The sequence below is a fragment of the Nematolebias whitei genome, chromosome 4, assembly GCF_014905685.2.
Source record: "Nematolebias whitei isolate Nwh7 chromosome 4, NemWhi1, whole genome shotgun sequence".
NCBI classification, from domain to species: Eukaryota; Metazoa; Chordata; class Actinopteri; order Cyprinodontiformes; family Rivulidae; genus Nematolebias; species Nematolebias whitei.
This window is the reverse complement of record NC_056501.1, coordinates 30,849,560-30,865,120: the sequence shown is the minus strand read 5'-3', so window position 1 is coordinate 30,865,120 and position 15,561 is coordinate 30,849,560. Positions and strand designations below refer to the sequence as shown.

Below are 15,561 nucleotides of genomic sequence, written 5' to 3'. Positions count from 1 at the left end.
GTGTGTGTGTGTGTGTGTGTGTGTGTGTGTGTGTGTGTGTAAGGGGAGTAGTGGCGCAGAGATTAGAGAAGGTGAACCTGTGATCGGACGATCGCTGGTTTAACTCCTGGTACCAACAACAACAAAAATGTGGGTGGTTTAGGTGAAGCACCCACACCTACCTCCACCCTCATTTGACCCTCTCTGGGCCATTGAGCAAGGCCCTTTCCCCACAACATCTGCTCCCCAGGGTGCCCTAGATGGCAGCTCTCGGCTCCATACAGAGGGCTGTGGTAGCTCAGTGTTCTATAAAAATGTCTATATATATTTATACACGTGTGTGTGTGTGTGTGTATGTATACTTATACCTCTGATTTTATTTCAGCCTTCTTCGTTTTCCTGTCTATCTTTTTCTTACAAAACTAGAATAATAAACACTGTTTCTGCCAACAATGCTCTGGCAAGAATGTTCCAGTGATTTTGGAAAAGTCTTAATCTTTAAAAAAGTTAGAACAATTTTGAGGGTGGTGTAAGTGTCAGCCAAAAAAGTTAACAGCTTATTTTAAATTCAATATAATCCACTTGTATTTTGCATAACTTGCAATCTGTTGATATTGACATCATCTCCGTGCACAGAAGTGTGGGTAAATAAAGTGAATGGATGAATATACTTTTATTTCAATAATTACATTTGTTACATTTTTTTCCAAACTTTTTGACAGTAAGCAATGTCAATCTGTCATTCTAGAGACATAGTAAAAAAAAAAAAGAAAAAGAAGAAATAGCCAAATCTTTTATGTGAGTTCGCTCGCTGTGCCAACCCCTGTAGACAGGAACAGATGAACGAATAACAGAATATGATCAACATTTTGTTTATGATCAGGGAAGAAAATATGTCTTACTCCAAGATCCTCAAACTCAAAGCTGACCCAGAAAATGACAAATGTGAACCTCTACCAGCGTGACAGGAATGTACCCACATATTGGCCACTTTTGACCTAAAGACCATCAGTTGTTGACAGTTTTGCATTAGACCAATAAATTCATAAATATCACAAATCACTTACAAAACATGAGAGGTTTATATTCAGCTTCATCAACAGGAAAACAGATTTAGTCTTTTTTTTTTAAATAACCAAAATTAATATAAATAATAAATAAATATAAACTTTGTTGTCATTCTAAATTGTACAGTGCACCAGGCAACACTGAACACACATTTGTTTCATTTCTCCACAGCAGTGTAGGAGTACATCATTTACATGAATTTTATAGACTGGTGTTTAGCGATGGCTGTGTGTGTCTGTGTGTGTGTGTTTGGTATTGTGGTCACTTCATTAGTGACCCGAGTTCAGCAGTTTAATAACTCGTGGGATGAAACTGTTGCAGAACCTGGTTCTGGTCCTCAGGCTGCAGTACTTCTGCCAGAGGTCAACAGAGTCAACAGTCCATTTTGTGGGTGTGAGCTGAAAAAGAGCTCTTGGTGCACAAGGTTAACAGTAAAACATCAGTGTGTAAAAAAAAACGTGCTCTCTATGAACAAATATTTCTGTTGTGTTAGTAAAATGTGAGCAATGAAAGGGGAGGGAAGAGGAAATTGAAAACAAATTCACCTAAAAAAAAAATGCAGTAGATTGTCAAGAGTACTTACACACAGATTTTTGTAAATATTAAAGCAAAAAAAAAAAGTTGACCTTTTAAAACAAATTTCACATTCTAACAAGATCTCAAAGAACATGAAAGGGCAAGCCCATCTGATAAATTAATAATAATACATAAATGTTTGCATCTAGATTATAGTGAATCGCACTGAAAGTCCATCTTTTCTATAGACTTGTTTTTATTGTATAAACAATTTCAATAACATAATTAATTAATGCATTGTGACATTTTTAATTGTACTCGTTCGAAATAAGTATAAGTGCATATAGATCAAATCAGGGCTTCAAGTGTATGTAATTTTCAGTCGTTTCATTGTGTATAAATACTTCAAGCACACCCAGTTGCAGTGTTGCCAGGTGAGAAATGTAGGATTATCGTACTAGAGACATTAAATTATCGTATTTTGAGGAAAATTATCGTACACCCGTCATAACCAAAATAACAAATCTATTGATGCACTATAGTAATAATGGGTCCACTTTCAAACCGGCTCTGCTTCTTCTTTTCTTTTTTTTTTTTCTTTTCCTCACTCATGGGGCGGGCGCAGCGGACTATCCAGCCAATCATGGCCGTTATTCTGAGGCAAACGCATACACATCACTCTAGGTAACATTTAGAAAAATTTGTTTGCGGACACAGATGCCTTCAGGGTTCACAAAAAAACTCCGACAGACAGTTGCTGATGACAACTGATTACAACCACACCTTCACGGAATGGTCAAATTATCGTATATTTGGCATTTTTTGGGATTATTGATCGTATATCGTACAGAGGGCAAAATTGTCGTCCACCTGTCGATAATTATCGTACACCTGGCAACACCACCCAGTTATAACATATGCAGTAAATAGATTTTTTTCTCCAACAGCGCAGCCAATCAACGTACAGCTCTTTTCAGCCACTGACCAATCTGCGCGTCACAACGGTCACGTGTACACTTCAGCCAATAAGAATATAACAGAAACAATCGTCGTCGTCTCGCGACGAGTTGAGGAAGCTAAGCTAACCATGAGCTAATTATCCGCTAATATCAGTGGAATTTATCATCTAAGTGCCATTCAGCAACTGAAGAGTCGTTTAAAAGGTTTGTGGGAACATATTTAAAGACTGTTATTTTACCTCTAGAAGAAGTTAGCATGTTTTAGCTATAATGAATGTAACTATTCAGAAGCTGGCTAATATTGTTAGCTAGTTTTCTGTTCAAAATGCATCGGCGGAACCTCAGATATCTAGCTGTGCTGGAAGACTTGAATACTACTGCGTTTTATAACAAAATATGATTTTACTAAGATTAAAAAATAGGCTTAGGAATGTTAATTGATAGCTTACTACGGTATGGTTGGCAACAAAGCTAATAACCCACTTCCGGTCAACATTCAGAAACGTTTAGAAAAAAATGGACGACACATTTTTAAGTAAACTTTACTAAACCGCTAACTTTACTTCGAAAGGAGGTAAAGTAAAAACATTTTGATGTCTGTCTGACACACACACAAAAACCCGTTTTGCATCTCTTGTGAAGCTGGGGTGATAAACAGGCAATGTTCATGACCCACAGAGAGTCAGAGATTCTTTATTGTCATTCGCACCTCATGTGGTACATGTGGTGGAGCGAAATTATGTACATAGGGTCCCAGTTACATCCAACAATAAAATGTCTAAGAAAAACAGTAATAACATCTAAGATATGAACTAAGAAAAACATCAACTAAATACACTAAGCACTCATAACATAAAAACATTGAACATCAGCATGAACATGAGTCTGTGTGAGCGGATGAGCACGCATGAACACAGCAACATTGAAACAGATCAGCAGCAACATGATGTGGTTTTTCACAGTGATTATTCTGGTTAGAGATTCATGAGTCTAACAGCCTCAGGGTAGAAGCTGTTCCTCAGTCTAGTGGTTCTACACTTAATGCTCCTCAACCTCCTTCCTGAGGGGAGTGGGGCAAAAAGTGTGTGTGCTGGATGAATGAGGTCCTTCATGATGCAGGTTGCTCTCTTCCTGCATCTAGAGGTGTAAATGTCTGTGATGGTGGGGAGACTGACTCTAACAAACTTCTGTGCAGCCTTCACCACTCTCTGCAAAGCTTTTCTTTCTGCAGCTGTGCAGCCTCCATGCCACACGTTGATGCTGGAGCACAGGATGCTCTCCACTGCACACCTGTAGAAGGAGGTGAGGACTGAGCTTCCCAGACCAGCTCGTCTCAACCGCCTGAGGAAGTAGAGTCTCTGATGAGCTTTCTTGATCAGGCTGGTGGTGTTGCTCCAGCTGAGGTTGTCATTCATGTGTACACCCAAGTACTTGAAGCTGGAGACCACTTCCACCACAGATCCTCTTATGTTCAGGGGGGTGTAGATGTTTTTGTTCCTTCTGAAGTCTACAATCCTTTGTCTTCTTCACATTGATGTGAAGTTTATTCTCTCTGCACCAGCTCTCCAGGTGTTCCACCTCTTGCCTGTAGCTGGACTCATCATTGTTTGTGATGCATCCCACCACCGCTGTATCATCTGCAAACTTTACAATGTGACAGCCTGGATGGGTAGCTGCACAATCATACGTGAGCAGAGTAAACAGGAGGGGTGCTCAACACACATCCCTGAGGAGTAGAGATCAATTGTGTTTACACACTGTATGTTTGTATCGATATGTGACATGCACTGTACAGTATATACTTTGACGTGTTACTGGGATTACTAAACAAGATTTCAATATATTTATTTAAGCCTTAAAGATAAATTGTAGTAACTGTTTTGCTAAATATGTTTTTCCAATACATTGGATAAGCTTATAACATGCTTCTTTTAAAACAGCAGTAAAAAAAAGTCATGTTTTTTTTTTGTTTAACCTTTATTTATACAGGTAGTCTGAGTCACAAGGACTTATTTTCAAGAGAGACCTGTTTTAGACGGATAACTTTACTGAATACAGACAACAAGACACAACAATAAAAGGCAATTAAAATAAAAAAAAGTAGTGTTATAAAAGCTATAAAATATAGGTGCCATATAAAACAAGGTAAAATACTAAAAACAAGAACATACTTGCTTAGATTTTTAAAAATGACCTAATTAAATGTGTAAAATCCCTTAAAGAAATCAAAGTGGACAGCTTCTGTTGCAAGGTGTTATGGGAGCAGAGTAGGGAAAGGCCTTTTTTTTCAGAGTTCAGTCACACTAAAGGAAAGCTGTACGTAATGATGGCCTGAGAGCGCATGTTGTAACCACTGACTACGTGACAAGTGGGAGAAGGCAGCAGCTCAAGAGTGATTTTATTGATGAAGATGTACCAGTTTGAGAGCTTACGTGACGTGTAGATAATGTTGATCAACTGAACAATGAGTACAGAGTGCAGTGATGGTTATGGCACTTGTACACTGATGTTACAAAAGCTGAAGCTGCTGTCTTGTTTACAGTAAAAAAGTTAAACTTCATATTTTCAAGACTTGTTTATTATTATTATTATTTTTTGTGTGTTTCAGGTCTGCATCATGGGTGAACCACAGCAGGTCAGTGCCCTGCCTCCCCCACCTATGCAGTACATTAAAGAGTACACAGATGAAAATATTCGCAAAGGTCTGGCCCCTAAACTGCCCCCACCCATCAGAGACAACTACATGATGTTTGGCAACCAGTTCCAATGTGATGATCTCATCATCCGACCTCTGGAGAGCCAAGGCATCGAGAGACTTCACCCCATGCAATTTGACCACAAGCGAGAGCTAAAGAAGCTAAACATGTCCATTCTTGTCAACTTTCTGGACCTTCTGGGCATTCTGATCAAGAGTCCTGGCAGTATAAGGCGTGAAGAGAAGCTGGAGGACATAAAACTCTTGTTTGTTCATATGCACCATCTCATCAATGAGTACAGACCACACCAAGCCCGGGAGACACTGAGGGTGATGATGGAGGTGCAGAAGAGGCAGAGGCTGGAGACAGCAGAACGGTTCCAGAAACATCTGGAGAGGGTGGTGGAGATGATCCAGCAGTGTCTCGCCTCCCTACCCGATGACTTGCCCCAGTCCGAAGTTCCTGATGGTGTTTGTAGCGGGGCAAAGAACGTTTCTGCAGGAGCTAGTTTCAGTTGTTCCTCTGCACAGGCCCTAAGCCTGAAAACAGAACCGATGGATGTGGAGGAAACTGGTGCCAGCTGCATGGCAGCAAGCGTCCAGGACAAAAATGTCCCAAGTTCAAAGGGGGACAAAATGTGGGACAAAGATGCTGCCATGTGCAGTATTATTGATGAGATAGCCTAGATTTCATTGTGCATCGTTTCTTCTTTTTTGTTGTTATTGTTTCTCACTTGATACCAAATGTTTTTTCATGGTATGTTGTTTTCTGTTAAAGCTTTTTTTTTTTTTTTTTTTGTGGAAATCGCAAACTTTCAAAGGATCAGAATGACATATTTACAATGACATATTTACAATGACATATTTACAATGACATATTTACAATGACATATTTACAACGACATATTAAGGCCACTCAAGGGAGAGAAAAAAAACGAGGGGGAACGTTTTTAAGTTTTTCAAGATTTAAATTTAAATGTTAATAAAAATTTATTGGCAGAAAAAATGTCACAACGTCGAGAACCAAGTTGACAGTCGAGCCCTACCCCAGAAGATGTGGACCCCACTGGACTTTCTGAACTCGACACCGTTATCTTTACGAGGCTGTTATTGTTGCACCTGATGGTTATTGATGTATGTTAACAGGATTATCTACAAAATAAAATGGAATATTTTAGTTGAACCAGTCCGATGTGCAGCTTATTACTCTCACCACTGCAAAACTCGCAGGACATGTTTTAATCCTACAAAAGAAGAGTCTCAAATACATAGTCCAAGTGTTGATTTTTAATTACTTATGAAATCTTTGCTGCTTTGGGCTGCAATATAATCTTTTTTTACAGAAGAATAAGCCAGTTTCATAAACTTAAGATATAAAAGAGAGTTTGAACACTGTGTTTTGGGAGTTATTGTGAAGGATTGGAACAAGTTCTGAGAGTTCTGTTGTCATTTCAGATGCATCAGCTAAAGTATTGCATGTTATTTTGTAGTTAACCCAGTAAAAGTGAACCCATACCTGTCGGATGACAAATAATACAGACTTCACATCCTTAAGCTGTCTTGAAATACTTTTTTTAATGTAACTTTTCAGTTGTTTAATCTTGAAACTCATCAGTGTATATTTTTTTGTGACGGTCACTCTGTATGTTAGGCGGTTCCCCCCCCCCCCCCCCCACTAGTAATAAAAAATTGCCTACTGCTTTGTGAGTCCAGTAGTGTTACTAAACCTTCCCTTAAAAAGTAGTACATTTGAAGTTCATTTTTGCAAGTATACTTTAAGTATATCAAGTATACTACACAGGCAGCACGGTGGCGCAACTGGTAGAGCTGCTGCCTCTCAGCGAGCAGGTCCTTGGTTCAAACCCCGGTCCAGGGGCCTTTCTGGGTGGAGTTTGCATGTTCTCTCCGTGCATGCGTGGGTTTTCTCCAGGTGCTTCAGTTTCCTCCCACAGACCAAAAACATACATGTTAGGCTGATTGGTAACTCTAAATTGTCTCCAGGTGTGAGTGAGAAAGTGAATGGTCGTTTGTCTCTATGTGTCCCTGTGATGGACTGGAGAGAGACGGGTGTACCCCGCCCCTCGCACAGTGACTGCTGGACATGGGCACCGGCGACCCCCGTGACCCAAAATGGAGGAGGTAAAGATAATGGATGGATGGATGAAGTATACTACACACCATACTTGTAGTGTACTAGAAAGTATACTGAATTAATACTTGTTTGGACTAAATTGGGGCATTTTAATACTATTTTTAAGTATATCAAATAAAGTTTATAAAAAGTAAACTTCAAGTACACTTCCTCATTTTTAGTGTAAAATAAGTATACTTGTACACTTAAACTACTTTTTGCTAAGGGTTTGTGTAAACGCTTGATTATTCTTTCTTCCAGAGCTTGTTGCTGTCCTGACTGTATAATTCAGTAAACTGGGACGTACCGTCTGTATTTTACTTCTGCCCCTCAAACGTTTTTTTTGACAGAGTATTCAAAGAGTTACTAGAAACACAGGAATATGAATATTTCTGTGCGGTGCCCTAAGATGACTTCTGTTGTGACTAGGCACTACATAAATAAACTGAATTGAAATGAAGTGCACACAGTTTACCAAGTCTCTTTAAATGCATGTTTTATTTAAAAAAAACAAAAACATTTTGAGATCATTTCCAGCTCAGGGCATGAATGTGACTGACCACATGTTACAGAACAGAAGTTAGTTTTAACATGGTGCTTCATGAAGGTGTGGGATGGACATTACTTTGTTTTTAAATTAAAAAGCTAACCGAAGTTGGTGTGAACGTTTGCATATGGGGTAGTTGATGTACATATTGCTTAACAAATGCTTTTTTTTTTTTTTTGTAATTCAAAACCAGTGATATATTTTAGGTTAGGTGTCATGTCATTACCCAACACCACGCCCCCTGCATGTTCAGGTGGGATTCCCTACCTTTGTCCCAAGATAATTCACAAACTCTGCAAACTGGGGTTAAAACAATCACCATAGAACAGGACTGTGAGATAACGCTCTTACCCCTGCGTGTTAACAACACATTTATTTTAAATTAAAGGACTTTAGTCGCCAAGAACGGAGTTATGAAACTCGGGATCCTTATGTTTCACAACAGGGCTGAGCGCTCTCTGCTGGACCAATCAGAAGGCACGCTTCTGCGTCACGTGACGTTTATTTATGTAACGCAAAGGGGGTTACACAGTCGCCTAGCTTCGTGGCTTTAAAAACGTCGCTACAGGGGGTAAAAGCGGACAAGAACGACCAAAAATAGAAAGAAATACATTGTTTTTTGCATTTTTATTCGTTTAGTTATTTTAATGTTTGTCGTGTCGAGGGAAGTGCTGGGTTTGTGTTCGTCCAACCTGCCGAGGAAAGGGAAGATGCTGTCGGACAGAAGCTTCACTAGATGAATGGCTCCTGGTTTAAAAGTGAATTCAACAAGTAAGGCGGCTCGAAGGCAGTCAGTATGCTCTTTTAAAGGACCGTGCAGTAGTCGTGGTCTCTGCTCGGCTGTGTCGAAACAAAGCAAGCTCCTGTGCTGACGACGCGTCCCTTTAAGTTGACGATGGAGCTCCTGGAGTGTCCGCTCTGTCTCTTCCTGGTGTGCGAGCCGGTGAGCGTGTCCTGCGGCCACACGTTCTGCCGGAGGTGCGTGGAGGACTACCTCCCGTCCAAATGCCCCCTCTGCAAGGAGAGGCTGAAACAGAGGGAGGTGAGGGCCACGAAGAACAACGTGCTGCTCATCAGCGTCGCTGAGAAGTGTCACCCCGAAGAAAGCAGCGTCAGGTGCCACATCCAGGAGAAGCTCAAAGCCAACGAGTTCCTGGAAGCGCTACGCATGGCGGACGAGGGGCTGCACCTGGGTAAGACCTGCCTCTGCCTCTGCACACACCTGTGCATTCACCTTCTGCACGTGCACCATGGTCCTTGAGGGCCGCACTAAGGTGCACTTGTTCTCTCAAGCTCAGATGTGACAGATTTAGATTTTCAGTCTTGTTTTTGTGCAGGTCTTTCACCGCAAACTATGAAATCAAGCACTGAAATCCTGAGCTATATCAAACTGGGAAGTTTGAGTTTACTCCAGTGGTTTTAGCTATGCGCCATTCTGAAATGCAGGTACGCACTCGGTGTAAACAAAACACTTTTCTCGGCACACTTTAACAACTCTGAGTGCAAACGCGTACCAGTACGTCAAAATGGTCCCAGTTCTCTGTCTCTAAGAGCTCTTCCACAGACGTATCATTGATGCCCTATTTACTCGCAGGTTTTTGATGTGCGGACACAACAGCCATCAACACAAGGAAAGCAAGTTGTGCAGATTGCAGATCCTAGTACAAGTATCTTTAAAATAAAAAAAGAAACACACGATTCAGGTTTTGTGGCGCTGATGATTGATGCAGCAGTCTGGTTTAATGTTTTCTCCATCTGTCCCAGTCAGTCACACAGTTTGACAAATGGTAAAAATAAATAAATAAATTGCACTGACAGCTGATGATTTGGGGAAAAAACATGTATTTGGCTCAAGCTGAGACAAATCAGGTTTTTTTTTTTTGTATTCTGCAGTTAGAAAAAAAACCTTGCAACTCGTATGGAGATTTTCTATTTGTGTGTGTGTGTGTGTGTGTGCCGTAGCTCATCCTCCACATTTGTCTTTTTTTAAACTTCAACTGACCCAATTTCTCGCGTGCAACTTACTGTTAGAAATAAAAAGGGACAGCCTCTGCTCTCGCTGTAACGTAGGAGTGTTTGTGTTCCAGTGATTATGAAATTACCTTCACTCTCTTCAGTCCAGCTCTTTACTGCACCGTTGTAGCTTCTTCAGCCACGTTAAGCCCCTGCACACGTACACACAAAGGCTTTTGATATTTGAAGGCTTCCAGGTTGGAGCTCGTTATTTTCTGTAATTTTCTTTCCCCGTTTGTTACAACCAGGCCACTTCAGAGGCGAGGGAGCGTTTTGGAAGGCCTGTTCTGAATAAACATGGCTTGTGTAACAGCTTTAGGTAACACTGTCAGCCTCCGAAACATTTATGTGACTAGTGGAGTGGACTTCCTTTTAAGTTGTGTAAAAAAAAAAAAAAAAAAAAAAAAATCAAATATGAGTGAATGAGTAAACCGATGGTATAATGTGACCGTGAGTACCGTATTTTCTGGTGTATAAGTCACATCAGTTAAAAAAAAAAGCATCACGAAGAGGGAAAAACATATAAGAGTCACTTTGGTGTTTAAGTCAAGTTTATTATGAGTTTATTTAATGGTCAGAACAGCTTCATTTAGCCTGGGCAGTGCCATCCATCCATCCATCCATCCATCCATCCATCCATCCATCCATCCATCCACCCATCCATCCATCCATCCATCCATCCATCCATCCATCCATCCATCCATCCATCAATTCATCAATTCATCAATCAATCAATCAATCAATCAATCAATCAATATGTTAAATGCATAATCAATATGGAATAAAAACATATAGAAGTTGCTTCGGCGTATAAGCCACAGGACTGACCAACCTATGCAAAAAAAACTGCGACTTATATGCCGGAAAATACGTTAGTAGTGAAAGTGACTGCATATGTATGCAAACATTATGTCTGTTTCTAAGTCAAGTTTTATGATTCTGCAAAAAATTGTTACCCAGGCCATTTCTAGATTTCTGTTCTAGAATTGCGCCACTCAAGGTGGCTGCATGTTGGAGCAGCTCTGTTACTTTCATTCTGAGATTTTGCTTTTGGAAACTTTAATTCCTGTTTTTCTGGATGTAAATCACATTTTTTGGATGATTGTTTCCTCTGGTATCAGATGCTGTGCAGCTGGAAGGATTTTTACTGAAACTTTTTTTAGTTTTGGACATTTGTTATGATGCGTAACCATGGTAACAAGGCAGTTTTCTACAACCAACAGAAGCTGATTAACATCTCAAAAGCTCAAATAATATCTCAACTACAGCCCCAAATCTCAAATGAGTTGAAAGGACGTTCAGTGGACGCATTCTCATCTACCTGCCAGCTGTGCTCGAGTGCCTGACCACTGAGATCCTGGAACTAGCAGGAAACACAGCTCATGACAGCAGAAGGACAGGATCGTCCCTCAGCACCTACAGTTGGCTGTCCACAGCTGCTGGGAGGAGTGGCCATTGCTCTGGGAGGAGTTCTGCCCGGCATTCAGGCGGTCCTACAGCCCGGGGGAACAGAGAGGCCAGCCGAGTCTGGGTGGACAGATCAGACGGCATCTGCAGCCAGTTTCTTAGAATCCACTGTGGGATGGACCTTTACAAGAGATCCTTCCTGTCTACAGCCATCAGTATCTATAACATCTCTTAATGAAATGAGGATAACGAGTTACAACAACAAATAATTTCCCTTTGGGATTAATAAAGTATTTTTGAATTGAATTGAATTGAATTTACTGCATATGTTCACAAAGACAAATGTGTGTGTTTAACTTGTCTTATTGTGAACTGAGTTCATTTTTCGTCTCTTTGTTTGTCCTCAGTTCCAGACGATCGCAGTTTGAAGGGTTGCAGAGCCGAGGCTAACCTGGGCCTGCTGCGCTTCTCTGATGCTCTGGCGGACCTCGACTACCTCTGCTGCCTTCACCCCACCTGGACAGAGGTGAGAAACGAGCATGTTTTAGCTTCAAGATGTCGGCCACAGTTGTTGCGTAACAGCTTGAATGCAGTGGTTTCAGCCCACCTCTGCACAGAGAGGGGGTTCTTGTCATTTATGTGTAGATTAAACCACATGGCTCCCACAGTCTGTGGAGGAAATTAAAGAACACGCTTTAGTTTACTTGATTGCTCACCACCCTAAAAACACAGACAATCAGGTATTTGTTTGTCTTTTTGTCTGTTAGTAAAATATCATCATACAGTAATCCCTCGTTTATTGGGGAGGTTCGGTTCTGAACCCGCCTGCAGTAAAATGAAATTCCGCGAAATAACAATGTTATATTTATTTTAGTATTTATATATTTTAAGGCTTTAGAAACCCTTCTCACACTCTTGCAATGTTCTAAACTATTAAACCTACGTCACTTTAACTTCACACGTAGAGTACTGTATATGTAGCTACTAAATTTTACTTGCTGGTACTAGCTCAGCAGAACAGCAACACGAGCTAATAAGTAAAATCTCTCGGTTCTGGTCCGACCCAGTTTGTTTCTGCAGACCTAACCTGTAGCGACAAAGCCCACAATCAATGTTCTAAACTCCTAAATCTACTAAATTTAACAACATACTTATATGTAGCGAATACATTTTACTTACAAGGGCATCCCAGCTCAGAGGTCCTTGTGGGCCGGCTGGGAGTTCTCTGGTTCACCGCTGAGTCTGAGCCAGTTCTGGTCCAATACATTACAGCTATTGAGCACCGAAGCACATTTTTTGGGGAGGGGCAGACCTTCACTTGGCCGGTGTGGGACCATAGGTGGTCGATTTGAGTCCAAGTCTGGATGAAAAAAGGCCAGATGGACTACGGAAACAGCTCCAGAGCTTTCGCCGCACGTCCCCACTTAGAAGTTCTTGTGGGCCGGGTACCAGCTCTTAAGATTCACCGAACGGTCTGGAGGTCTGGTTCTGGTCCAGTTCGGTGGGTTCAGTGCGGCTTCTTTGCATCCGCTGGGCATCGATCAGATCAAAACTTTACCTCTGTTTTTTTCAGCTGGATGAAATGGGGCTTCTGGGCGGGGCCCTGTTGCCTTCTGGGAAATGTGGTTGTTATGTGCGGGAATACAGTGGAGACTAACTGAGAGAAAACTACAAAATGTTGGCGCCTGTCCGAAGTATTTTATTTTTTTCCTTAACTTTTTACTGTACAGTACTGTGTCCAGTACTGTCCCAATCACGTGAGTAATATTAAAGTTAACAATCGTTTCCTGTAGAATTTTTATTTTTATTTATTTATTTTTTTCTACAACATTATGGATTGTACGTCCACAAATCGTGATAAAGCGAGTCCACCTAAGTCGAGCCGCGAAGTAACGAGTGACTACTGTAGTCCTAGTAAGCAGAGCACTCTGATGATGATGATGAAATAATTGCAGTACTATGATAATGACGTTACAGAAAAGTGGAGTATTTCCAGCTCCTTGGGTGAACAATTCTACGATTAATTCTTATTTAGGTTCTGAAGTAAAAAAATCCTCCTTTGACTGAGTTTGCAAACTCTGAGCTGCAACTTTATGGGGGTTAGGATTCCAGTAAATCCAAACTATGTGCCAAAATGTATATTTAGCAGTCGGACTCCCCTAAAAGCCCACAGCAAGCTCGTGGAGAGTTTTGGATTGTGAGGACAGAACTAGAGCTGGATCAAATACGTTTTATCTGCTCAGTACGAACCAGTCTGCAGTATCTGGTCATCAGTAACACCACAGCTCTCCGCTGAGCAAATGTTTCCTGGAAGTAACCCCCACGGGCTGGTCTTGTAACACAAATGTGATTGCACACACGTAACTACTGAGAAGTACAAGTTGTTTCTCTATCTCCAAATTCTGTCCCGGTGCACTAAAGCAGAACCATTTAGACCATTTGTATTTTTGTGGGTGGGATTGCTAGTGGAGAAAAATACACTGTATAGAATCAGTTTTTCCAGAGATACGTTATGTCACATTCCATTTTACAGCCCCACTGTTCAGCTGACCATGTCCAGTTGAAAAGGTGAAGAAGGGTTAAACAGCGTCATGATTCGTTTGAACTTTGATGAAGTTGTGTAACACAGGAAGACGATGTTATTCTTTTGCACACACAGGCAGTGGTGTGCTGATGGCTGATTGTCGTGTTTGTGCAGGGCTTCTTTCGTAAAGGGAAGGTGCTGCTGGAAATGGGTCAGCACAAAGAAGCTCTCATCCACTTCCACCGGTGCCTAAAACTTCAAGCTGACTTTGTTCCTGCAAAGAGCCAAATCAAAAAGGTTTGCTCACCTTACTGAACCCTCCTCTGTGAACGTCAGTGTAATCCAAGTTGAGACATATGGGTGAAAACACACGACTTGGTTTTATTTGTGGATATATTTAGCTTCAGATACATTTATCTCAATTTAAATTACATGTAGCCCTTTTGACGTAACTAATGTACCAAACAAAAAACTGAAAATATGAATGACACACAATCCCAATTCATAACTGATGTGCCAATAAGAAGCCTCCCTTAAATCTTGTGTTACAGGTTGGTGGATGGCGGTTGGACAATGGACCCAAATTTGGGACATAGGAGGCTGGCAGTAGTTGGCGCAAATAATTATAACAGCTTACTGAAAGAAAACGTCTTGCAAAAACCCAACAGGCTACACAAAAACCTTGATTAGTTCCAAAACATAAAACTTGAGCCAAGCCAGATAGACAAGGACAATGTTCTCTGACAATAACCATAAATACTCTGGGGCAGACAAAACAGAGTAAAACCATAAGGACAAGCAAACATGAATACTATTACAATTATAAAGGACCTAACAAAATGTAACAAAACCCAGAAAACTAAGAGTGAATATATAAAACAGACACAAGCAATGATTGAGTATTTTAAGATGTGCTCATGAAGTGGAACAGAACTGTCATGTGGTGTTTGTCCACATTTTGATGCCAGGTCGTACTGCCCTCCTGATACAGCTGCTCAGCTCTGACGGAGACGTGACCTTGTTCCCTTTTGCTGATAAGCTTTGTCAAAAGGCGTTCTCCTACAGTCTCAGGGCAGACATGTTTTTCTACTTGAAATGGTCTGCATGACAGTTCTTTTACAATACCAAAATCAATGTTGGGTCATACCGTCTCCCTTATCATTGCTGCCACAACTACGCCTGTCACAATAACTAATTTTGCTGGGTGATTTATTGTCTCAGAAATTGTTGTTGTGATAAACGATAATATTTAAAATTTGACAATAATTAGTAATTATTGTCAAACGAGCAAAGGTTTTTTTTTCCCCCGAGGTCGGCCTGTTAGCATAGCTCGTAGCTTAGCTTCTCAGCTTAGCTGCTTTTAACGATCCAAAAATGCAATTTTGGATCGTTAAAATGGATTTTAAAGAGAAATGAGAAAGGGAGGAGTCTGTGAAGAGCACCGGAGTTGAGCCGTGTCCTCAGTAGAAAAAGAGACGCGAAGAAACGATAAAGCCGATAAATGAAAATGAGGTCTATCATTTTCATTCATGGTGGCACAGTTAGCGCTGTTGTCTTTAGCAAGAATGGTTCAGGTTCAAAACAGCTGGAGGCCCCTCAGATGGATTTTTGATTGACACAGTTTAAAGTTTTAAAGTTTCTACAATACCATCCATCCATCCATCCATCCATCCATCCATCCATCCATCCATCCATCCATCCATCCATCCATCCATCCATCCA

At 40.9% G+C, this 15,561-nt stretch overlaps 2 protein-coding genes across 2 annotated transcripts in view; both read left to right on the top strand.

The window, feature by feature from the left end:
• Nucleotides 1–2,613: 2,613 nt before the first annotated feature.
• Nucleotides 2,614–6,400, top strand: med7 (mediator complex subunit 7). Its single transcript, XM_037675977.1, has 2 exons — nt 2,614–2,726; nt 5,131–6,400. The coding sequence occupies exon 2, from the start codon at nt 5,140–5,142 to the stop codon at nt 5,902–5,904; it is 765 nt and encodes a 254-aa protein (XP_037531905.1). The 5' UTR covers nt 2,614–2,726; nt 5,131–5,139; the 3' UTR covers nt 5,905–6,400.
• A 2,383-nt stretch (nt 6,401–8,783) lies between these two features.
• lonrf1 (LON peptidase N-terminal domain and ring finger 1) overlaps nt 8,784–15,561 on the top strand; it is a 19,770-nt gene continuing 12,992 nt past the window's right edge. Inside the window, exons 1-3 of the mRNA XM_037675975.1 lie at nt 8,784–9,088; nt 11,723–11,841; nt 14,014–14,136. Coding sequence (XP_037531903.1) covers nt 8,791–9,088; nt 11,723–11,841; nt 14,014–14,136 — 540 coding nt within the window. The 5' untranslated portion in view covers nt 8,784–8,790. The remainder of the gene's footprint in view (nt 9,089–11,722; nt 11,842–14,013; nt 14,137–15,561) is intronic.